The 26,859-nt window shown below is 27.7% G+C and overlaps 4 protein-coding genes across 6 annotated transcripts; all 4 read left to right on the plus strand.

Annotated features, from left to right (window-relative positions):
- Nucleotides 1–3,256, plus strand: LOC128951921 (trypsin-like). Its single transcript, XM_054297227.1, has 6 exons — nt 1–423; nt 715–1,352; nt 1,494–1,881; nt 1,941–2,365; nt 2,470–2,881; nt 2,990–3,256. The coding sequence occupies exons 3-6, from the start codon at nt 1,795–1,797 to the stop codon at nt 3,197–3,199; spliced, it is 1,134 nt and encodes a 377-aa protein (XP_054153202.1). The 5' UTR covers nt 1–423; nt 715–1,352; nt 1,494–1,794; the 3' UTR covers nt 3,200–3,256.
- A 3,888-nt stretch (nt 3,257–7,144) lies between these two features.
- On the plus strand, nt 7,145–10,826 carry LOC128951911 (uncharacterized). 2 transcript variants are annotated; one of them, XM_054297212.1, is made up of 7 exons: nt 7,145–7,570; nt 7,861–8,245; nt 8,583–8,980; nt 9,128–9,515; nt 9,575–9,996; nt 10,109–10,502; nt 10,622–10,826. In XM_054297212.1, the coding sequence occupies exons 1-6, from the start codon at nt 7,236–7,238 to the stop codon at nt 10,251–10,253; spliced, it is 2,073 nt and encodes a 690-aa protein (XP_054153187.1). In that variant the 5' UTR covers nt 7,145–7,235; the 3' UTR covers nt 10,254–10,502; nt 10,622–10,826. The 2 variants fall into 2 exon arrangements, with proteins under 2 accessions (XP_054153187.1, XP_054153188.1); XM_054297213.1 differs by lacking the exons at nt 10,109–10,502; nt 10,622–10,826 and having other exon boundaries at nt 9,575–9,766; nt 9,831–9,881.
- A 2,169-nt stretch (nt 10,827–12,995) lies between these two features.
- On the plus strand, nt 12,996–26,204 carry LOC128951904 (uncharacterized). Of its 2 annotated transcripts, XM_054297203.1 has the most exons (8): nt 12,996–13,425; nt 13,695–14,079; nt 14,419–14,813; nt 14,959–15,367; nt 15,590–15,996; nt 16,154–16,589; nt 16,649–16,817; nt 17,391–17,601. In XM_054297203.1, exons 1-8 carry the CDS (start codon nt 13,088–13,090, stop codon nt 17,552–17,554), a joined length of 2,703 nt encoding a protein of 900 aa, XP_054153178.1. In that variant the 5' UTR covers nt 12,996–13,087; the 3' UTR covers nt 17,555–17,601. The 2 variants fall into 2 exon arrangements, with proteins under 2 accessions (XP_054153178.1, XP_054153179.1); XM_054297204.1 differs by lacking the exons at nt 16,154–16,589; nt 16,649–16,817; nt 17,391–17,601 and adding an exon at nt 25,746–26,204.
- LOC128951924 (trypsin-like) lies at nt 18,681–20,588 on the plus strand. The gene is made up of 3 exons (XM_054297231.1): nt 18,681–19,081; nt 19,372–19,777; nt 19,951–20,588. The coding sequence occupies exons 1-3, from the start codon at nt 18,780–18,782 to the stop codon at nt 20,050–20,052; spliced, it is 810 nt and encodes a 269-aa protein (XP_054153206.1). The 5' UTR covers nt 18,681–18,779; the 3' UTR covers nt 20,053–20,588.
- Nucleotides 26,205–26,859: the final 655 nt, after the last annotated feature.

The raw sequence follows: 26,859 nt of genomic DNA on the forward strand, positions 1-26,859 counted from the left end.
TCAATAAGTATCATACAGTAAAATAATTACTGTAATAGTATAATCTTATAGTTAACTTATCCATACAATAATAACATACCAAACAATTATGTTAATTTTTGGCCAATTAGTCCAAATTGTTTTATTAGTATTAATATCAGTAAATATTTTGCTAATCAAGTCTACCACTGATCTCTGTGATGATACTATTGGTACAAATACAACACCGACACCTAGTATTACTAACCCCACCACTACTACCCTTTCAAAATCAACTACCCCTGAAACTATAGAGCCTAAATTGCCTGTAAAAGCTGGAGTACCTAGAGGTGTCGGTTTTACAGTATCATTAAGGACTAACATCACTGGTAAAGACAGACACTTATGCAGCGGTACTATAATCAGTCCGTATTGGATACTAACAGCAGCCAGTTGTGTATATAAGTTAGTAATACTGTAGTAATTTAGTTTAAGTTATATATTTTTTTAAAACCAAAAAACACCAAACGATTATTAATGGTATAATTATTATTACTTTTTTTCAAAGAATATAATTATTATTACTTTTATTATTATTTCATTTGATATCTTAATAATTATATAAAATTGTTTTAATCTAATTATTTTTATATAAAGACATTTCCACCCAACCCGACCCAACCCCACCTCACACCCAATAATTTGATAATATATTAATGTTTGATTTGATTTCTAATTAATCTGACAACAAAACAGTCGTACCGTTACAAGTACTAAAGTTTTATTAGGACACTATGCTGTCAACCATACCGTTATATACGATCACTATTCACCCGAAACTAACGAAAACAATATAGCATTGGTTCGCCTAAAGGAATATATTGAACACATAACTGTAAACTATGAACTATCATTAGGCGACCAACCGGTTGCCAACTGGTCAGTAGCCTATCTACACGATTGGGAACCGAAAGATTATCGACATGTGACAAACATAAACTCCCGGACTATCGACTGTCACTGACAGTAGAGAAACCAAATAAATCAGAAAATAATGATGAAAATAGAATAACCAGATTAATAGGTATACTATCGGCTGACCTGTCATGCGGTCAACTCGACGGCGGTGTCGGCCGACAACCCAAAGTCGTTACCAGTATTGTACCGTTTCTTCAATGGATAAACGAAAAAACCAAAATAACTGCTATTAGTAGTAGTAATAATAATAATAATGATACCGACAATCGGCCGGTAATTTGTTCAACAGAATTACAATATAGGAGTAATTTTGGAGGATTTGGGGCATCGATTAGAAATGAATTTAATGAACGTTTGTGCGGCGGATCCATCATTGGTACGAATTGGATACTAACGGCCGCCAGTTGTCTACATAAGTAAGTGTATAGTAATTACTTTATTGAATAGATATTAAATTATGTTTTTAATTCAATTTAATCAAATAAACAATAACTTCTCATATTATACTTATTTACAATACCAACAACAATATCTAATAAACAACAACAACAAAACAGTCGTCCCTTATCAAGCATTTATGTTGGTATCGGTGATGAAGATTTCGTACATAATCATAGCTACTACGGTGTCGACCAAATCATTATACACGACCAGTACTCCCCAGTGACTAAACAAAATAATATAGCACTGGTTCGGGTCGAGCCCTACATAAGTGATAATTCACGGGTAAATATAGTTCAATTGGCCGATCAACCAGTTATTGACGACTCGACTTTAGCCGAAATTACTTATTCATCAAATATATGGAGCGGAACAAGTGATGTCCGTACACTTGGTTGGCAACAATGTAAGTCTCTAATGGCAAACAATACCATCACCACAAACAACACAACAACAAACATAGATAGTAGTAATGTTTGTTTAGTGAAGTATTTTGGTTGTAAAGTAAGTATCATTAAGTTAGAGATAGATATTTGAAAAAATGTGTAAATATTTCATAATAGGATGATGCTGGTAATCCAGTAACAATAGATAGACAAAAACAATATTATAATCGGAAAAGCTGTCCTATAGATAGAAAACTATTAATAGGTGTTCTAACCGATGACCTGTACTGCAAGTCTGGTCGACCCGAAGTTATGATCAGTATTAACCCATATCTACAATGGATTAAACAGAAAACCAATATAAGTGCTGTTAGTAGTAGTAGTGATAATACGACTACTAATAATGATATTCAACCGGTAAATCTGATTATTGAAGATCCGATAAATATAGATCCGGGATTCTCTCATTCAAAATCTAGAAACACCCGGTTTGGTTTGCGTTATACGGCTTCGCTGATGGACAACCAATCTAAGCGACATTTTTGTAGCGGTACTATCATTGGTACGAATTGGATACTAACGGCTGCCAGTTGTCTACAAAAGTATTATAATAATATATTTTTTATACAAAAAATTGATTATTATTTGATTAGTTTATATTTAAATGTTTTTAATTTACTTTTACTTTCACTCCCTATTATAACAGTCGTACTGTTTCTAGTATTTATGTTGGTGTCGGTAAAAATGATTACCAATTAAATAATACATTGTATACTGTAGTCCAAACCATTTTACACGACCAGTACTCGCCACTGACTAAACAAAACAATATAGCACTGGTTAGGGTTGAGCCTTATATACGTAACTGTGATTTGGTTGGTATAATACGATTGGCCGATAAAAATCAAAAGGTTATCCATGATAGACAACCGGCCCATATAGGCGGTTGGGGATCGAAAACTATTTGGTGGTTTCTACAAACACTCGATGTAAAGATATTTGATTGGCAACAGTGTATGTCTATTATAGCAAACAATACCATTACTACCAACTCAACAACAATCATCGATAGTAGTAATGTTTGTGTGGTGGCCGACAAAGGAAAGGGAGCCTGTCATGTATGTGTCTATTGTTGAGGGAGAGAGAGAGAGAGAGAGAGAGAGAGATTTTCTTTTGATAACTTTTTAATTTTTTTTTGAAAAACCATATGTTTATGTGTAAAATAGGACGATGAGGGCGGACCTATTATTAGGAAAGTAATTGAATATTCAAAATATATAAACAAAAGAAACAGAACTATCGACAGACATCAAGAAATTAGGGTAATAATGGGTGTCCTATCTAGCGATCTGTCCTGTGGTCAGTCCGGTCGACCCGATATTGTTACCAATGTTATCACTTATCGCGAATGGATTAAAGAAAAAACAGGAATCTAATGAATTTATTAATTAATAATATTATTCATAATTTGATTTTTGTTTTATTAATTTATAAACGACTATATGTTTAATTTAATAAATTATATTTTGAACTAATATTTTATAAGAAAATTTTAAGCATAATAAATTAATAATAATAAAAAACTTAAAAATTTTATTAATATTACTTAATTGTTTTATATGGGGGAATGGAGGGTAGAGACCTTAATAGCATTAGCGTTTAGATATTTCTTAGTTGTGCTGGTTGGAGGGGGGTGGGTTAGCGGTTAGGGACAATTTCTTTATAAAAATGATTTCATGCTAACAATTGCGAACATAGGGGAGGGAGGGAGTCTAGATTTCTTACAAAGCTATAATGACAGTAATAGATAAACCACCACCAACTACAGCAATTACAACAACAACAACTAATTTAACAACCATTACAATATCATTAACAACACAACAACAACAAAACTATACAACAACTTTGGGCTTTTATACAACTGATTGTTTAGATTTTGCTTATGTATCTCATGTAACTTATATGAAATATATATATATATATATATATACCTGTATATATCAATAGTTGTATCTGCAAATGCATTTATTATTATTATTATATGTATATATTTGATGGTTAACTTAATGGGTCGTAGGTGAGGGTGTGATTTAGTTGTATAGGATAGAATGTATATGTGATGATGAGGTTATTGAATGTTATTGAAAATACTAAAATGTATAATTATTATTATATTTGAATTCAATATGGTCAATCATACAATTATTATTATTATTATTATTATCCCAAATAAAATATTTAGGCAAAAAAATAAACATTATATCCACTTCAGATTTAGGTAGATATCGGTCACCCTATGAGGTATTAACGGTTGTCCTATTAAGCGGTCAGTCCGCTGGACCCGATGTTGTTACCATTATTGTCCCGTATAGTCAATGGATTAAAGATAATACAGAAATATATTATTGTATGTTAATGTATATTAATAATAACAAGAATTTTAAAAAAATAAAATAAAATATTTGATTTTGTTTATTAATAATTTTAACAATTTTTTATACAAAAAATAAATAAATCTATTTTGTAAAATGAATTTTTTTTCTAAATTTTTTACTAGTATTTGATTTTTAAATAGAAAATTATTTAATTAAAATTTTAGACTAACAATCTGTTCCAATAAAATCTAGTTTTAAATTTTTTTAGTCCGCTTTTAGTTACCAGTATTGTCCCGTATAGACAATGGATTAAAGATAATACAGGAATATAAGAAATAATTAATAAAAATTTTATTGAATAATTTTTTGTACAATTTTTTGTGTTAAAAAAATTTATTATAATTAATTAAATTGTTATTTTTGTTTGTTTATTAATTTTTGCTAAATATAATATAATAATTTTTTTTAAAATATTATATTTATAAAATTATTTAATGAAATAAAATTTTTTTAATTTTTTGCTCTACTTGAATTTTGATTTTTTTTTAGAAATAAGTTATTATAATAACGTAAACCGTTTACATTATTAATTATAATTAAATTTTTTAATACTGATCATAAATTTATCAAATTACTTGTATATATCTAAGTTTTTTTATAAATATATTTTTAATAATATTTTTATTTAACTATAATATATTAGTATCTTTTGTAGTATTACCAAAAAAACAAACATTAAATTAATTAATTATTTATTTATTTAAACTTTATATTGAATTGAATAATATATTGAAGCAGTTTTTTTTAAAAAATAATGCTAAATTAACATTTTATAAAATTTATTACATAATTTCATCTAGTTTATTGACGTAATATTTTTTTGTAATTAGATATTAGATTCTATGAAATACATATTGAATTAAAAAAATAAAAATTATTTTTGTAAAGCTATATATATATCTAAAATATATATGTTGTAAAAATTTAACATTTACTACATTTTTACATCAATAGCTATCATACAGTCAGTGTAATAGCATAATCTTATAGTTAACTTATCCATACAATAATAACATCAAACTATAATAATGTTAATTTTTTGGCCAATTAGTTCAAATTGTTTTATTAGTATTAATATCAGTAAATATTTTGCTAATGAAATCTAGTACTGATCTCTGCGATGATACTACTGTTACTAATACAATAACTACAACTAGTACTACCCCTTACTAAACCTACCAACACTACTAAAGCTAGAGAGCCTATATTGGGACAACAAAAAAAAACAGTCGACTAGAGGTATCGGATTTACTGTAACATTGATGACAAATATCAATGGTAGTGACCGACACTTATGCAGCGATGCTATAATAAGTCCCCATTGGATACTAACAGCAGCCAGTTGTGTATATAAGTAAGTGTTGTAGTAATTAACTAAAAATTTATTTATATTATTTGTTTTCAACGAAAAAATAAACATTATAAAAAATTATTAATAATATTTAATTTAGTTTTAATTAAACAATCTTTTATTTTACTACATTTTTTCTATAAATAGTTTTTTATATTAAAAAATGCATTTTTTCTATAATTTGTTTATATATTTTTTGATGTTTTTTTATTCAATTCAATTTTCGACTTATAAGCTCATTATATTTACAACTATTCGATTTGATGAAAATTTTGATCTTTGATATGTTATCGACATAAAAAAATACATAGAAATCATATATCTTACTAAAAAATAATGTTAATTAATTATTTTTTGACTTTAAAGTCGAATAACAGCAAAAATATTACTTATTGTAATTTGTTATATATTATTAAATATTAAATTATTATAACTATGGAAGACATTATAAACACATTATTAATTGAAATACATTATAAAATTATAATTTTAAAAAACTAGTTTCAAATAACTTATTTATTTTAATTCTGAAAATGTTATCTACAAAGCATTATGGGTGTAATCGTGTAATTAAAAATGAAACGATTTTAATATTTGATTTTGTTTATTAATAATTTTAACAATTTTTTAAATTAAAAATAATAATTATTATATTTCTATTTATTTTGTAAAATGAAAATTTTCTTATAATTTTTTTTCTTATTATTTGATTTTTTTTGTTAAAAAATTTTTTAATTAAAATTTTACTATAACAATCTGTTCCAATAAAAACTAGTTTTAAATTTCATTTTTTTTGTAAAAAACTAAAATAAAATTGACGTACAAAAAATATAATAACATATTGTAAAAAATATTTACTCAAATTTATTACTTAAATAAGTGATTAATACATTTCTAATAGTTTTAAGACATTAATTATAATTGATTTTTTGAAAAACTGATCATAAATTTATCAAATTAATTGTATAATTCTTATTTTGTATTAAACTTTTTTTGTATTAATATATTGTTTAAAATATTTTTCGTTTTTCTAAATAATGCTAAATAAAATCCATTAATAAAATTTTTATTTAATTTTTATTTAGTTTATTGTCGTAATAACTATTTTTAATTAGATATTAGATTCTATGAAAACAATATTGAATTAAATTATTAATTAATTTAGTAAAAAATAAAATTGACGTACAAATAATAACATATGTTTACTAAAATGCATTTTTAATATCGATCATAAATTTATCAAATAAATTGTATAAATCTAAGTATTTTTTATTAATATATTGATAATAATATTATTATTTAACTATAATATATTAATAGATTATGTAGTATAATAACATCCAATTAACTAATTATTTATTTACACTTTTATATTGGATTTAAAAATATATTGAAGCAGTTTTTTAAAATAATGTATTAAAATCTATTAATAAAATATTTTTATATAATTTAATGATATTTAATTGACGCACTAATTATGTGTAAATAATATGTTATCTGTGCATAACATATGTTTAAAAAAATAAAATTATTGTAAAGTTATAGATATCTATATGTGTTTGTAAAAAATTTATCATTTACTTTAAAAAAAACATTCAATAAGTATCATACAGTAAAATAATTACTGTAATAGTATAATCTTATAGTTAACTTATCCATACAATAATAACATACCAAACAATTATGTTAATTTTTGGCCAATTAGTCCAAATTGTTTTATTAGTATTAATATCAGTAAATATTTTGCTAATCAAGTCTACCACTGATCTCTGTGATGATACTATTGGTACAAATACAACACCGACACCTAGTATTACTAACCCCACCACTACTACCCTTTCAAAATCAACTACCCCTGAAACTATAGAGCCTAAATTGCCTGTAAAAGCTGGAGTACCTAGAGGTGTCGGTTTTACAGTATCATTAAGGACTAACATCACTGGTAAAGACAGACACTTATGCAGCGGTACTATAATCAGTCCGTATTGGATACTAACAGCAGCCAGTTGTGTATATAAGTTAGTAATACTGTAGTAATTTAGTTTAAGTTATATATTTTTTAAAACCAAAAAACACCAAACGATTATTAATGGTATAATTATTATTACTTTTTTTCAAAGAATATAATTATTATTACTTTTATTATTATTTCATTTGATATCTTAATAATTATATAAAATTGTTTTAATCTAATTATTTTTATATAAAGACATTTCCACCCAACCCGACCCAACCCCACCTCACACCCAATAATTTGATAATATATTAATGTTTGATTTGATTTCTAATTAATCTGACAACAAAACAGTCGTACCGTTACAAGTACTAAAGTTTTATTAGGACACTATGCTGTCAACCATACCGTTATATACGATCACTATTCACCCGAAACTAACGAAAACAATATAGCATTGGTTCGCCTAAAGGAATATATTGAACACATAACTGTAAACTATGAACTATCATTAGGTGACCAACCGGTTGCCAACTGGTCAGTAGCCTATCTACACGATTGGGAACCGAAAGATTATCGACATGTGACAAACATAAACTCCCGGACTATCGATTGGAAACATTGTACGACTATAATAGTGTCGGACAACAACACCAATACAAATACAACAACAAAAACACCGATTCTTAATAGTAATAATATTTGTCTGCTGACCGCCAAAGGAGAGGGTGTCTGTCATGTATGTGTCCTCCACTGTATAGTATAGGTACAGATAATGCCAATTAAAAGTTTTAATTTGAGTAATCTATCGTGTAATACAGTTAACACTTAACGCTAAGCAAGGTAACTTAGTATATAGTAACCTAATATATTAGGAAAGTTATATAAAGTACCTTGGCTAAAACCATACATAATATTTAAACTTTTAAGTCGCATAAACTGTATAATATAGACTCTATATTATAGAGTAAAAATTAGAAAGAGAGAGAGAGAGAGAGAGAGAGAGAGAGACTTTTTCTGTTTTTATTTCATTTATTTGTTTTTTTTGGTTTTATTTTTTGAAACAATAATAATAGAAAGGACATGTGGGTGATGTAGGCGGTGCAGTGACAGTAGAGACACCAAATAAATCAGAAAATAGTGATGAAAATAGAATAACCAGATTAATAGGTATACTATCGGCTGACCTGTCATGCGGTCAACTCGACGGCGGTGTCGGCCGACAACCCAAAGTCGTTACCAGTATTGTACCGTTTCTTCAATGGATAAACGAAAAAACCAAAATAACTGCTATTAGTAGTAATAATAATAATAATACCGACAATAGGCCGGTAATTTGTTCAACAGAATTACAATATAGGAGTAATTTTGGAGGATTTGGGGCATCGATTAGAAATGAATTTAATGAACGTTTGTGCGGCGGATCTATCATTGGTACGAATTGGATACTAACGGCCGCCAGTTGTCTACATAAGTAAGTGTATAGTAATTACTTTATTGAATAGATATTAAATTATGTTTTTAATTCAATTTAATCAAATAAACCCTAACATCTCATATTATACTTATTTACAATACCAACAACAATATCTAATAAACAACAACAACAACAACAAAACAGTCGTCCCTTATCAAGCATTTATGTTGGTATCGGTGAWGAAGATTTCATACATAATCATAGCTACTACGGTGTCGACCAAATCATTATACACGACCAGTACTCGCCAGTGACTAAACAAAACAATATAGCACTGGTTCGGGTCGAGCCCTACATAAGTGATAATTCACGGGTAAATATAGTTCAATTGGCCGATCAACCAGTTATTGACGACTCGACTTTAGCCGAAATTACTTATTCGTCAAATATATGGAGCGGAACAAGTGATGTCCGTACACTTGGTTGGCAACAATGTAAGTCTCTAATGACAAACAATACCATCACCACAAACAACACAACAACAAACATAGACAGTAGTAATGTTTGTTTGCTGAAGTATTTTGGTTGTAAAGTAAGTATCATTAAGTTAGAGATAGATATTTGAAAAAATGTGTAAATATTTCATAATAGGATGATGATGGTAATCCAGTAACAATAGATAGACAAAAACAATATTATAATCAGAAAAGCTGTCCTATAGATAGAAAACTATTAATAGGTATCCTAACCGATGACCTGTCCTGCAAGTCTGGTCGACCCGAAGTTATGATCAGTATTAACCCATATCTACAATGGATTAAACAGAAAACCAATATAACTGCTGTTAGTAGTAGTGATAATACGACTAATAATAATGATATTCAACCGGTAAATCTGATTATTGAAGATCCGATAGATATAGATCCAGGATTCTCTCATTCAAAATCTAGAAACACCCGGTTTGGTTTGGGTTATATGGCTTCGCTGATGGACAACCAATCTAAGCGACATTTATGTAGCGGTACTATCATTGGTACGAATTGGATACTAACGGCTGCCAGTTGTCTACAAAAGTATTATAATAATATCATAATTTTTATACAAAAAAAAAATTTGATTATTATTTGATTAGTTTATATTTAAATGTTTTTATTTTCCTTTTACTTTTACTCCCTATTATAACAGTCGTACTGTTTCTAGTATTTTTGTTGGTGTCGGTAGAAATGATTACCAATTAAATAATACATTGTATACTGTAGTCCAAACCATTATACACGACCAGTACTCGCCACTGACTAAACAAAACAATATAGCACTGGTTAGGGATTAGGTTGGTATAATACGATTGGCCGATAAAAACCAAAAGGTTATCCATGATAGACAACCGGCCCATATAGGCGGTTGGGGATCAAAAACTATTTGGTGGTTTCTACAAACACTCGATGTAAAGATATTTGATTGGCAACAATGTAAGTCTAGGATAGAAAACAATACCATTACTACCAACACTAACACAACAACAATCATCGACAGTAGTAATGCTTGTGTGGTGGCCGACAAAGGAAAGGGAGCCTGTCATGTATGTGTCTAGTGTTGAAAGAGAGAGAGAGAGAGAGTGAGAGAAAGAGAGAGAGAGAGAGATTTTCATTTGATAACTTTTTAATTTTTTTTAATACCATATGTTTATGTGTAAAATAGGACGATGAGGGCGGACCTGTTATTAGGAAAGTAATTGAATATTCAAAATATATAAACAAAAGAAACAGAACTATCGACAGACATCAAGAAATTAGGGTAATAATGGGTGTCCTATCTAGCGATCTGTCCTGTGGTCAGTCCGGTCGACCCGATATTGTTACCAATGTTATCACTTATCGCGAATGGATTAAAGAAAAAACAGGAATCTAATGAATTTATTAATTAATAATTTAATAATATTATTACTAATTTAATTTGTTTTATTAATTTATAAACGACTATATGTTTAATTTAATAAATTATATTTTGAACTAATATTTTATTAGAAAATTTAATGCATAATAATTTATTAATAATAATAAAAAACTTTAAATTAACTAAAAATTTTTATTAAAAGTACTTAATTGTTTTATATGGGGGAATGGAAGGGTAGAGTTTATATATTTCTTAGTTGTGCTGGTTGGATGGGGGAGGGGGGGTTAGCGGTTAGGGACAATTTTTTTATAAAAATGATTTCATGCAAACAATTGCGAATTATTATAATTAATTAATTTGTTATTTTTGATTGTTTATTAATTTTTGCTAAATAATATAATAATTTTTTTAAAAATATTATATTTATAAAATTATTTAATGAAATTAATTTTTTGCTCATTAACTAAAAATTTATTTATATTATTTGTTGCAACGAGAAATAAAACACTATAAAAAATTATTAATAATATTTAATTAAACAATTATTCTAATATTTTATTACATTTTTTCTAGTAATAGTTATAAAATAGTTTTTTTTATTAAAAAAATGCATTTTTTCTATAATTTGTTTATATATTATTGATTTTTTATTTAACCCCCCCCCTTCCCAAAAAAACCCACCCACCATTTGTTATCTAAACCAACTTCTTGCCCAATTTCACCATTAATTTATTAAATATCAATGGTAATGACCCGACACTTATGCAGCGGTACTATAATAAGTCCCCATTGGATACTAACAGCAGCCAGTTGTGTATAAATATAAGTAAGTGTTGTAGTAATTAACTAAATATTTATTTATATTAGTTTTTATTCCAACCTATTATTAATATTTAATTTTGGTTTTAATTAAATAATTATTCTAATGTTTTATTTAATGTTTTTTTTTTGTTGTTGTATTGGGGGATCTAAAACTATTTGATGGTTTCTACAATACACTCAATGTAAACATATTTGATTGGTAACAGTGTATGTCTATTATAGACTATAATAGACTTACACTGTTACCAATCAAATATGTTTAGAGGTAATGCGTTTATTACAATTATGTGTATTTTTACGAACTCCTGAATTCTATAAGTCTTTCGGTCGGTCTGTCTGTCCCACATAGGTCAGTGGTTCGAATCCAGGCTCTGCTACATTTTTTTTTGTATTTTTTAAATTTTTTCTTTGATTTTTTTTTCTTTTTTATGTTAAGGAGTTCGTATGGAAATGCTTATGAAGCAATCTCAGCTGGTTATAGTTAGTGCCTTTAGATGAAAAGGCATTTTCAAATAGACAAATCAAAATCAAAGGAAAAACAGTAAAAATTAGATATTGACATAAAAATATTAATAATCTTTAATAAAAAAAAATATTTTATGATTTCTAAAATTCTCGATCTCAGGAGGAGGGGAGTAAGATGGCCTTACCCCTTTCTCAACCCTGATTATCAATATATTAATAATAATAAGATTTAAAAATAAAACGATTTTAATAATTTATTTTTATTTATTAATTATTTTAACAATTATTTTAAATCAAAAATAATAATAATTATATTTCAATCTATTTTGTAAAATGAAAATTTTCTTCTAAATTTTTTTTCATAGTATTTGATTTTTTTAAAATGTTTAATTAAAATTTTACTTTAACAATCCGTTAACTAGTTTTAAATTTCAATTTTTTTTTAGTAAAAAACTAAAATAATATTGACGTACAAAAAATATAATAACATATTGAAAAATGTTTACTCAAATTTATTATTTAAATAAGTGATTAATACATTTCTAATAGGTTTAAGACATTTATCAAATATATTGTTAATAATATTATTATTTAACTAAAATATATTAGTAGATTATATAGTATAAGAACTATCAATTAACTAATTATTTATTTACATTTTTATATTGGATTAAACAAATATATTGTAAAGCAGTTTTTTTTTGTAAATACTGTTAAATATTTTCTATTAATTTAAATAAATTTATATAATTTAATTATATTTTATTGACGCACTAAATATGTGTAAATATCAGCTTCTGTGCATAACATATGTTTAAAAAAATAAAATTATTGTAAAGTTATAGATATCTATATATGTTTGTAAAAAATTTATCATTAATATTAAAAAAAACATTCAATAACTATCATACAGTAAAACAGTTACTGTAATAGTATAATCTTATAGTTAACTTATCCATACAATAATAACACACCAAAACAATTATGTTAATTTTTGGCCAATTAGTCCAAATTGTTTTATTAGTATTAATATCAGTAAATATTTTGCTAATCAAGTCTACCACTGATCTCTGCGATGATACTGTTGGTACAAATACAACACCGACACCTAGTAGTAGTACTAACCCTACCACTACTACCCTTTCAAAATCAACTACCCCTGAAACTATAGAGCCTAAATTGCCTGTAAAAGCTGGAGGCAATAGAGGTGTCGGTTTTACAGTATCATTGAGGACTAACATCACTGGTAGAGACAGACACTTATGCAGCGGTACTATAATAAGTCCCCATTGGATACTAACAGCAGCCAGTTGTGTATATAAGTAAGTAATACTGTAGTAATTTAGTTTAAGTTATATTTTGTTTAAACCAAAAAACACCAAACGATTATTATTGGTATTATTATTACTTTTTTCAATCTATTATTTCATTTGATATCTTAATAATTATATAAAATTGTTTTAATTTAATTATTTTTATATAAAGACATTTCCACCCCATCCCTAATAATTTGATAATATATTAATGTTTGATTTGATTTCTAATTAATCTTTATTTTATTTGAATCAAACAATAAAAAACAACAAAACAGTCGTACCGTTTCAAGTATTAAACCTGATTATAAACACTATGCCGTCAATCATACCGTTATATACGATCACTATTCACCCGAAACTAATGAAAACAATATAGCATTGGTTCGCCTAAAGGACTATATTGTTGACAACACTGAAAACAAAATACTATCATTAGGTGACCAACCGGTTGCCAACTGGTCAGTAGCCTATCTACACGATTGGGAACCGAAAAATTATCGATTTGTAACAAACATAAACTCCCGGACTATCGATTGGAAACATTGTACGACTATTATAGTGTCGGACAACAACACCAATACAAATACAACAACAAAAACACCGATTCTTAATAGTAATAATATTTGTCTGCTGACCGCCAAAGGAGAGGGTGTCTGTCATGTATGTGTCCTCCAGTGTATAGTATAGTTACAGATAATGCTAATTAAAAGTTTAAATTTGAGTAATATAGTGTAATACAGTTAACACTTAACGCTAAGCAAGGTAACTTAGTATACATTTACCTAATATATTAGATAAGTTATATAAAGTAGCTTGGCTAAAACATTACATAATGTTTAAACTAAAAATTTAAACTTTAGTTTAGTGGCATAAACTGTATAATATAGAGTAAAAATTAGAGAGAAAGAAAAAGAAAGAAAGAGAGAGAGAAAACTTTTTTTTTGCTTTTATTTTATTTATTTGTTTTTTTTGGTTTTATTTTTTAAACAATACTAATAGAAAGGATATGTTGGTGATGTAGGCGGTGCAGTGTCAGTAGAAAACCCCGATGATAATAATAATAATTATCGAAGTAGAAAAACCAGATTAATAGGTATACTATCGGCTGACCTGTCGTGCGGTCAACTCGACGGCGGTGTCGGCCGACAACCCAAAGTTGTTACTAGTATTGCACCGTTTCTTCAATGGATAAACGAAAAAACCAATATTACTGCTATTAGTAGTAGTAATAATAATAATAATAATACCGACAATCGGCCGGTAATTTGTTCAACAAAATTTGAAGATAGGAGCGGGTATTCGGCATCGATTAGAAATGAATTCAATGAACGATTGTGCGGCGGATCCATAATTGGTACGAATTGGATACTAACGGCCGCCAGTTGTCTACATAAGTAAGTGTATAGTATTTAAGTTCAGATTTTATTCAATAGATATTATATTTTGTTTTTAATACAATTTAATCAAATAAACCCTAACATCTCATATCATACTTATTCACAATCCAAACCACAATATCTACAACAACAATAAAAACAGTCGTTCCTTATCTAACATTTATGTTGGTGTCGGTGATGAAGATTTCATACATAATCATAGCTATTATGGTGTCGACCAAATCATTATACACGACCAGTACTCGCCAGTGACTAAACAAAACAATATAGCACTGGTTCGGGTCCAGCCCTACATAAGTGATAATTCACGGGTAAGTATAGTTGGATTGGCAGATAAATTAGTTATTTATGACACGACTATTGCTTCAATGACCTATTGGTCAAATATAACGAGCGGAACAAGTAATGTCCGTACAGTTGGTTGGCAACAATGTAAGTCTATAATGACTAACAATATTACCTACAATATCAACAACGATAACAACACAATACCAGTCATCGATAGTAACAATCTATGTTTGGTTAACTACTATAAGGAAATAGCTTGTAATGTAAGTGACTCTTAAAAAAATAATTTATATTTTATTATATATATATCAGGGTTAAGTAAGGGGTGGGTAGGGGTTAGGGGGCGTAAGGCCAAAATACCCCCCCTAAGATCGAGATTTTGGGATATTACCTCCCTCAGACTACTCCCATGTATATATAGTGAGAAAACAAATTGAATTTTTAAAAATAATTTATTTCAAAATAATGTAAAATACAACTTTTAGGGTGATGTTGGTGGACCTGTGATATTAGATATACCACAACAACAACAACAACAACAACAATTGGGTAATTGTCACGGAAAAAATGATGGACTATTAATCGGTATACTATCCGATAATCTGTTGTGTGGTTCCAATCGGCCAACTATTATGACAAGTATTGGACCATATCTACAATGGATTAATCAGAAAACCAATATAACTGCTGTTAGTAATAATAGTCATAATAATACATGGAATAGTCTATTAGCTAATTATGAGGACAGACATGAAGGTTATTGGAAAATAAAAAAGTTTGGTTTAGGTTTTCCGGCATCTTTGATGACAATCAGCAAACTTAATGAACATTTTTGTAGCGGTAGTATCATTGGTACGAATTGGATACTAACGGCTGCCAGTTGTCTACATAAGTAATTATAACAACAACAACAACAAAATTATAAACTATATATTTTTTTTATATATATATATATATTTATAATTTGTATATCATTTTACTTTACTCTTATATAACTATCACCACAACAACAACAACAACTACTACTACTACTACTACTACAAACCTAGTCGTACTGTTTCGGACATTGTTGTTGGTGTCGGTAGAAATGATTACAAATTCAATGATAGCTACTATGCTGTCGACAAAATTGTTATACACGACAAGTATTCGCCTGAGACTAAACAAAATAATATAGCACTGGTTCGGCTCCAACCAAACATGACTATCGGTAATTTGGTTCGGACAATGCGATTGACTGATGAAAATCAAGTACCGCATATCAGCCATAACGGAACTATGGCCAAGATCGGTGCCGGTTGGGGCCCGAAATCTGTTTGGTGGTATTTGCATACACTGGACGTACGGACACTTGATTGGCAACAGTGTAAGTCTATACTAGCAAATAATACCATTACTACCAATACATCATCATCACCAACAATAACAATCGTTGACAGTAATAATATTTGTGTGGTGGCCGACAAGGGAAAGGGTGCCTGTAATGTATGTTTCTAGCGTTAAAATATTCATATATATATTTACTTGTAAAATATGATGATTAGGGTGATGAGGGTGGACCAGTTATAATGGTTGTTGAAGATAAACCACCAACACCTACAACAACAACATCAACTACTACTACTACTATTACTACTACTACTACTACTAGTAGTAGTAGTGCAACAATACCGTCAACAACACAACAACAACAAACCTTACCACAACATGAAGGTATTGTTGAGTAGTATTGTCTATTTAACATAAAATATATAAATATATATATATATATATATATATTGATATCAAATATATTTAAGAAATAATGTTTAGTTGAAGTAGTGTGTGTTTGTGTGAGTGTGTGTGTGTGTGTGTGTGTGTGTGTGTGTGTGTGTGTGTGTGTGTGTGTGTGTGTGTAATGATTGAAATTAGGATATATAATAGACTGTTGTTGTTTGCATAATAGTTTTGGTCTAATTTGTTGTACAAAATCAATACATATTAATTATATAATTTTATATACCAGTATAATAGATATACACTGAATATATACTGATATATTTAAGTAGTTAGTTTTGTGTTAGGTTAGGGTGTGGATGGTTGAATATATAATAATAATCTAACACTTGTTTCACCACCATACCTGATACGCCTACCCAACCCCACTCCTAACTTACCCTCCTCCCTCTTTTCAAAATTTTGACTATGCTAATATTTTATGAAGCATTTAATTATTTGAATAAGTAGATCATGAATACATAAAACAAAATTCAATCTCTACTATAACTACTCTACTATATATTACAGGCGAAAGACACTACATAGACATCGACAGCTGGGATCCAATACCATTTGAGGCATTAGTAGGTGTCCTATCCAGCGGTATGTCGTGCGGTCAGTCCGATCGACCCGATGTTGTTACCAGTATTGTCCCGTATAGACAATGGATTAAAGATAATACAGGAATATAATAATTAAAAAAAAATTGTTTTTGAGAAAATTTATTATAATTAATTGATTTGTTTGTTTGTTTGTTTGTTAATTTTTACTAGTATTGGCATTAAAGAGAAATTTCTAAAATAGTAAAGAAATTTCTAGAAAGTTTCAAAAAAGAAATTTCTTAAATTTTGTTTTTCTCTCGATATTTGTTATCTTTTAACAATACATTTAAAAATAATAATTAAATTTTAGTATTACATTAAAATCTTATATATAGAATAAAATTTATTATTAAATTTTTTTCAAAACTGATTATTTATTTAATTATTTTATATATAGTTTTCCCATATTGTATAGTAGTGTTACTACAATATACAGTATACTATAATGTTAAATGAATAGTATTATATGTTATTATTAATATAGTATTTAAATATAGCTATAAATATGGGAATCCCATAATATAACAATAAATTTAAATTTCTATAGAAATTTATTCCTTTAGAAATTTTCTAGAAACTTTCTCATGAAAATTTATTAAAAATTTTCTAGTTGCCCATCTGTAATTTTTACTAAATTATTTAATAATTATATTATTTTTCAAAATCATTTTTTTAAATGTTAAATTGAAATTAAAATTTTCAAGATTTTATGTAGTATTTTGTAGATTTTTTAATAAAAATTTTAGTGTATCAATCTGTTTAAAAAAATAAAATAAAATTGACGTACAAATAATAACATATTGCATTTACTCAAACCGTTAAAATTTTAATTATAATACATTTTTAATATTTATTTTAAATTTATCAAATTAGTTGTATAAATCTAAGTATTTTATTTTATTAATATATTGTTTAAAATATTATTATTTAACTATAATATATTTGTATCTTTTCTAGTATAACAAAAAATAATAACATTCAATTATGTAATTATTTATATACACCTTTATATAGTATTAAAAAAATATATATATATATTGAAGCAGTTTTTAAAAATAATGTCAAATAAAAACTATTTATATAATTTATTTAGTTTATTGACGCACTAATTATGTGTAAACTGATATTAGATTCAGTGAAAACCATATTGAATAAAACAATAAAATTATTGTGAAGTTATATATCAATATATGTTTGTAAAAAATTTATCGTTTAGTTTAAAAAAACATTTAATAACTATCATATAGTGATAGTTATTATAATAGCATAATTTATAGTTAACTTATCCATACAATAATAACAGGAAACAATAATAATGTTAATTTTTGGCCAATTAGTCCAAATTGTTTTAATAGTATTATCAGTAAATATTTTGCTAATCAAAACTAGTACTGATCTCTGCGATGATACTACTATTATTAATACAACACCGACACCTAGTAGTACTACCCCTACTACAACTACAGAGCCTATGTTGGTTACAAAATACCATACCAATGAAGATAGCAGTTTTACTGTATCATTGAGGACCAACATCAATGGTAGTAACAGACACTTGTGCAGCGGTACTATAATAAGTCCCCATTGGGTACTAACAGCAGCCAGTTGTGTATATAAGTAAGTATTATAGTAATTATGTAAAGTTATTACTAATATTTTATTAAAAAAAACAATTATTAATGTTTATTTATTTACTTAAAATACTTTTTGCTAAGCTTTCATTTTATTTGTTTTCTTAATAATTATAAAAAAAAAATTTATAATACATAAATATATTTAATTTTTTTTCTAAAGTTTGTTTATATATGTTTTGAATTAATCTTATTTTATTTAAACCACTCACGCACCCAAAAAAAACACCATCATATTTAAAAATATATATATAACTAAAAAAATCCACAAAACAGTCGTACCGTTTCAAATATTAGAGTATTTTATAAAGAGTATGCCGTCAACCATACGGTTATATACGATCACTACTTACCCGAAACTAACGAAAACAATATAGCATTGGTTCGCCTAAAAGACTATATTGTCGACAACTCTTTGAGCGAAATACTATCATTAGGTGACCAACCGGTTGCCAACTGGTCACTGGCCTATCTACACGATTGGGAAACGAAAAAATTTTATTTTATGCTAACTATAAACGCCCGGACTATCGATTGGAAACATTGTAGTAGTATAGTGTCGACCTACAACACCACCACCACCACCACCAACAACAACAAAACAAAAGCAATAACAAAAATACCGATTATTAATAGTAATAATATTTGTCTGCTGACCGCCAAAGGAGAGGGTGTCTGTCGTGTTTGTATCCATAGTATAGTATAGTATAATAGGAGTAAAGAGTAGAGAAGAGAGAGAGAGAGAGAGAGAGAGAGAGAGAGAGAGAGAGAGAGAGAGAGAGAGAGAGAGATAGACTTACTTTTTGTCTTAATTTATTTTTTTTGTTTTGTTTTATTTTTTATCAATAATTATAGGCAGAATATAATGATGATGTAGGCGGTGCAGTGACAGTAGATAAACAATATTACAGTATAATGAATATTTTACTTATATTGTTGCATGTTATTGGCTATTAAGTACAGCCCACATATAGTATATACTGTATACCCTACCAGCCTATATAAAAGCCTACTGTTCCCAACTCAGGGACTGACACTCACAGATCAGAGATATAAGAGTCTGACTCTGAGAGTACTGGGACTCTCTCAGTATTTTGTGTTAGTTTTTAGTTGAGTCTCAGACTCTACACATATATTCACTAATGTATTATTAGACTAGTTTTAGATAACCACTTGAATAAAACTTATAAATAGTTAATTCACTTTAAATTGTGTCAACTTAATCAACAACTACAACCGTACGCGTGCTAGCGGTAGGGTAGCGCCCGAGCCCTGAAGGGCTCAATTTCGGACCAAAAGGTGTCCGAAAACCAACTGGTCATCGGCGGTCGTCCCGCGAGTTGCTCTACGTTAATGATTGGTTGGACAGCCCGGACGGACTCAAGAGCCGCTCACCCGAGTCGATTCACGCGCGCGTATTATATTGTATATGGTGGAGGTCGCAAAGGTAACGATTTCAAAAGTACTTATCTGATAAGTTTATATAAGGTATGTCCCAAAATTATAATCAATATTTTATCGTTTTAATTTTATTAAATTGATATTTTAGTGCTATATTTTCTTGTATTATTTGTTGCGATAACTATACTTAATTTAATCTATGAATGCTATTATTTAATGTTATTATTACTATTACTAAAACTATCAAATTTTAATGCATAATTTGAGTCTTAAAAATAGAAATTAAAAAATTATATTAATTTTCTATAATTGAATTATATAAAAATATTTTAAAACTGCTTTATTTTAATTAAATAATTCAAATTATTTTCATGAATCTTATTTAAAAAAATTATGCTATACTATAATACTGAACAGTACTTGAGTAGGGATTACAAATTTCAGTCCCTAACAGTTAATCTTACATATGGTTGCGTTGAGTTAGATAATGCATGTGAAACGCAATAAAAACATTTCTTGACTCACAAAGAGCAATAATAACTATATATTACTTTTCAAATCTATTGCTCAACAAAATCACCTCAAAAGCAATAAAAAAATGCTTAAGCGTAAAAACAGATCCCGAAATACTTCAAATGCGCATAACTTAACTAATACAGACATAAGTGTTTTAAACGACACTGAAACTGAAAATAACGCAGATAATACTAATGCAATAAATTTAACATTTGTTGATGACCTAACGCTTACTAATACTAATGCAATATCACTAGAACAAGTAATAAATAACAGCCAAAATATTTCAAATGACACTTCAACTAATATAACTGCTTATCCAATTTTGCAAGCAAATTCCCAAACTAATGCTCTAAATAATTGTCCTAATAATGTCCCAAATAACTCATTGCATGGAAGTAACACTCAAAATAACCCAAAAATTGTTTCAAATATTACTTGTGATAGTGTAACTAACAGCTCTAATACACTTACTAACAATAACCAGATGTTTGAAAGTAAAGGCAAACATGAATTTAAGTTTATAATCACAGTCGGCTCAGTAACCCCTCAAAATTTTGATGGGAGTGGTGATATAGATGATTGGATTGATCATTACAGTTATATTGCGAGATGTAATAACTGGAGCAATGAAATGAAAAAGTTGAGACTCCCTGTACACTTAGAAGGCATTGCTGAGATGTGGTATAGGAATTTTGTTAAACTTAAAACAGATGCCACGTTTGAAAATAAATTGTCATTAGATGACATTTATGAGGGTCTCACAAACGCTTTTAGACAAAAAAATTACAGATCATTTCAGCAATTAAAATTAATTACCAGATACCAGAAGCTCAATGAGTCAGTCCTTAACTATTATTATGATATAATTAGATTATGTGAGAAACATAATCCCCTTATGGATGAACAAGAAAAGCTGACACATATTATGCGAGGGCTAAGATCTGGAATGTTAGAAAAAGTAGCTATATTTGAGCCCAAAGATTGTATTGATTTATTAAGTAAACTTAAGTCAATAGAAGAGTCCGAATTCTTATCTCAGATAAGACAATCTCATAATTACCTATTTATAAATAGCGTTGAGCATAATGAACAGTCTCTAAATAAATTTCAAACTGAGCAAAAACAAAATGAGTCCCAAATTAATAGCACTGAGTCCCAAAATGATATTTCTAAATTATGTTCAATGTTTGAACAGTTTATGAATAAATACCGTAATTATGATAGTTACAGATATCAATATAGACAAACTGTTGAAGGTAGACCTGTTTGTGAATTTTGTCACAAACCTGGTCATCTTGCCCGCTCGTGCTATCACAAACGATAAAATCTACGCACTAAAGCACTACGATAAAATCAGCTACAAGAGCTATTCTTCAGTCACCTGGATCTGCATCAGCAGATCAGCTAAATTAATAGGACTCTACATATGCCGATATCTATTCTTCATTTTTAGTTAATGAAAATAGTGTGTCTGAAAATAGTATATATGAAAATAGTGTGTCTGAAAATAGTATGTATGAAAATAGTGTGTCTGAAAATAGTGTCTGAAAATAGTGTGTGAATATAGTGTCTGAAAATAGTATTTATGAAAATAGTGTGTCTGAAAATAGTATGTATGAAAATAGTGTGTCTGAAAATAGTGTTTGAAAATAATGTCTATAAATAGTGTCTGAAAATAGTGTTTAAAAATAATGTCATAAAATAGCGTGTCTGAAAATAGTGGTTGAAAATAATGTGTTTGAAAATAGTGTGAAAATAGTGTCTGAAAATTGTGTGTCTGAAAATAATGAATTGTCTGAAATTATTGTATTGGTTGAAAATACAGACCAATAAACTAAAATTAATAAAATGTTCAAAAACAAGTACATTTTATGACATATTAATTAGTTATTTAAGTAAAATTTATAGTGTAAGTTCGATATAAAGCTTAAAATTATTCAATGTATTTAATTTATAAAAAATATTTTGATTTGATAATTGATTAATTAAGTATGAAATAAATTTATAAAAATATTTTAAATAATTGTAGATTTACATTAAAGTACCTATTGTATGAAATTAAGCCCTAGAAGTAAATATTTAAGTTTTTGTTTAAAATAAATTTTAATGGCCTGAAAAAATGGTCGGTCTCAATTAGTGTTTAGTATGTAAATTAATAAGGTACCTATTACTTACATATAATTTATGAAATATAAACAGTTGCGCATAAAATGTTTAAAATTAGACTTAAATTAGAAAATAATTTAAGGAATGAAATAATTGAAGATTAAATTAGACTCAAATATAATTTGAGGTTTGAAATAAAAAGTTAAATATGATAGACTTAAATTAAGAAATTAATTTAAGGAATGAGAAAATTTGTATAAAATTGAGACTTGATTTTTGAACAATTAAATATAAAATAAATGTTTATAATGGGTTAAATAATTTATTGATTCAAAATAATTAAGTATGATTATTAAATTTATGTCCTCATTAATGGCCAAAATGATTTACACTGAATTTAGTGATCCTTTTTTCGTTTTGAATTGATAATAATTATTAGGATACATTTAAAATAAAATTAATAAAAAAATAGTATAAATAAATAAATTAAATTTATTGAATTAAAGAAATTAATTACAGTAAAACAAAAAGTGTATAAATTAAGTGTAAACAAAAATAGTAAAAAAAATTGAAAAAAATAAGAATAAATAATATAAAAAACAAAAATTAAATTAAATATCTAATATAACCATTATTTTATCTTTATTAAGTATATTTAAATTATGTACACACTACATACAAATACATAAGAAAAAGATGCAATAATTATAAATGTAATGTAATTTAATATAAATAATTATTTTTTACTATTTTTTGGACATTTTCTTCAATCCGAAGGAAAAAATATTATAATTTAATATTTTTGAACTAATGTTTGAAAATTATTTGAATAATTTAAAAATAAGGTTATAAAATAATAATTAATTTTATCTAATTTAGTTTAATTAAAAAATGTTTTTTATCTTAAATATTTATATATACTTTTGTCTGAAATTTTAGACAGTAAATCGAGACATAACTATCAGTATTTAAGACTAATGTCTCAAATATTCATAATTATTTTATAACTATATATAATAAATATTTATTTAAAGTATAGAAAATTGTCTTAAATATTATTATATAATGTTATCTAAAATTAAATTGAGACAAATCTATTCTATAATATTAATAATTATATACTTTTTAATATATTTTTACTTTAACATTTATATTAAATATTGTTTTTTACTGAACAATTGTTTTATAAAATATTATAATCCTTTATTATTATAAAAATTATTTAATCACAAAAATGTAATAATAATTTTAATTGTAAAAAAGTTTATTTAAAACATCTAACTCAATCATAACAACAACAAAATGTATTATCATTGACATATTTTGGTACTACAATACAATATTGGTGGTATCATAGTATCAATTGCAACAACACAATATCACTTTAAGAAGCACAGTAACTACTGCCGGTATTGATAACATTGACCTAATCGACGACACTTTAAATAGTTATCATCGGTATCAACAATTGGATCTGTTAATTCAACTATACTGTCAATACTACGCGTCTCAAGAGATAAACCAATGATCAACATTTTATTGGATTTAATGTCAATGTTATGTACATTAACGATAAACTGAAATATACTTAGTATACTTAAATACAATTTAATTAAATTATATATAATATATTTCATATTTTAATTATTTTAAAACCTTTTAATATTTTAATACGAATAATTATTTAAACAATAATTTTATATTATAATTAATTTTAAATTTTATGTAACTATATATTTTTATGGGACAACAATAGCACTTGTATTGTATAAACAAGTGTTTGCATTAATATATAATTTGTCCGAAAATTAGAATAGGTTTTAATTTAACTAAGTTAGTGTCCCAAATTTGGGACAATAGAAGTTTTTATACCAATTATACATTATTGCAATCTGAGACCGCTTCAGCTATTGTTGTCAATAGGTTTTCTCCCGGATCTCGGGTTTCCCCTATTAATTAAAAGCGGAAATTTATTGTTAATATTTAATCTTATATAATTTTATCTTTTGTTAAACGGGGGGCTTTTATTAAGGTGTGGTGGGGTACAGTATAATGAATATTTTACTTATATTGTTGCATGTTATTGGCTATTAAGTACAGCCCACATATAGTATATACTGTATACCCTACCAGCCTATATAAAAGCCTACTGTTCCCAACTCAGGGACTGACACTCACAGATCAGAGATATAAGAGTCTGACTCTGAGAGTACTGGGACTCTCTCAGTATTTTGTGTTAGTTTTTAGTTGAGTCTCAGACTCTACACATATATTCACTAATGTATTATTAGACTAGTTTTAGATAACCACTTGAATAAAACTTATAAATAGTTAATTCACTTTAAATTGTGTCAACTTAATCAACAACTACAACCGTACGCGTGCTAGCGGTAGGGTAGCGCCCGAGCCCTGAAGGGCTCAATTTCGGACCAAAAGGTGTCCGAAAACCAACTGGTCATCGGCGGTCGTCCCGCGAGTTGCTCTACGTTAATGATTGGTTGGACAGCCCGGACGGACTCAAGAGCCGCTCACCCGAGTCGATTCACGCGCGCGTATTATATTGTAATATGATTCCTCGTCATCATTAATTTAACAAAAAAAAAAACAAACAAACAAACAAACAGTCGTAACGTTTCAAGTATTAAAGTTTTTGTTAAACACTATGCCATCAATCATACGGTTATATACGATCACTATTCACCCGAAACTAACGAAAACAATATAGCATTGGTTCGCCTAAAGGACTATATTGTCGACAACCCTTTAATCGAAATACTATCATTAGCTGACCAACCGGTTGCCAACTGGTCACTGGCCTATCTACACGATTGGGATCCAAAATTATTTAGAGTTAATTGGATGAAAACTATAAAAGCCCGGACTATCGATTGGAAACATTGTACGACTATAATAGTGTCGGACAACAACAACAACAACAACACCAATACAACCAACAATAACACAAAAGCTATAACAAAAACACCGATTCTTAATAGTAATAATATTTGTCTGCTGACCGCCAAAGGACAGGGTGTCTGTCGTGTTAGTGTAAAGTAGAGTAGAGTAGAGTAGAGAGAGAGAGAGAGAGAGAGAGAGAGAGAGAGAGAGAGAGAGAGAGAGAGAGAGAGAGAGAGAGAGAGAGAGAGAGAGAGAGAGAGAGTTTCTCTTTTGTTTTTATTTTATTAATTTGATTTTTTTAAATTTGATTTTTTAAACAATAATAATAGAAAGGATATGATGGTGATGTAGGCGGTGCAGTGTCAGTAGATAAACAATATGAATCTGATGGTAAAAATAATAATAATAATCAAATTAGAAAAACCAGATTAATAGGTATCCTATCGGCTGACCTGTCATGCGGTCAACTCGACGGCGGCCGACAACCCAAAGTCGTTACCAGTATTGTACCGTTTCTTCAATGGATAAACGAAAAAACCAATATAACTGCTATTAGTAGTAGTAGTAGTAGTAATAATAATAATAATACCGACAATCGGCCGGTAATTTGTTCAACAAAATTAAAAAATAGGAGAGGGTTTGGGGAATCGATTAGAAATGAATTTAATGAACGTTTGTGTGTATGTTTGTGTGTATGTTTGTATGTATGTTTGTGTGTATGTTTGTGTGTATGTTTGTATGTATGTTTGTGTGTATGTTTGTGTGTATGTTTGTGTGTATGTTTGTGTGTATGTTTGTATGTATGTTTGTGTGTATGTTTGTGTGTATGTTTGTGTGTAT

The sequence above is a fragment of the Oppia nitens genome, unplaced genomic scaffold (assembly GCF_028296485.1).
Source record: "Oppia nitens isolate AA-2021 unplaced genomic scaffold, nextdenovo-longstitch-racon4-pilon3 scaffold1_pilon_pilon_pilon, whole genome shotgun sequence".
NCBI classification, from domain to species: Eukaryota; Metazoa; Arthropoda; class Arachnida; order Sarcoptiformes; family Oppiidae; genus Oppia; species Oppia nitens.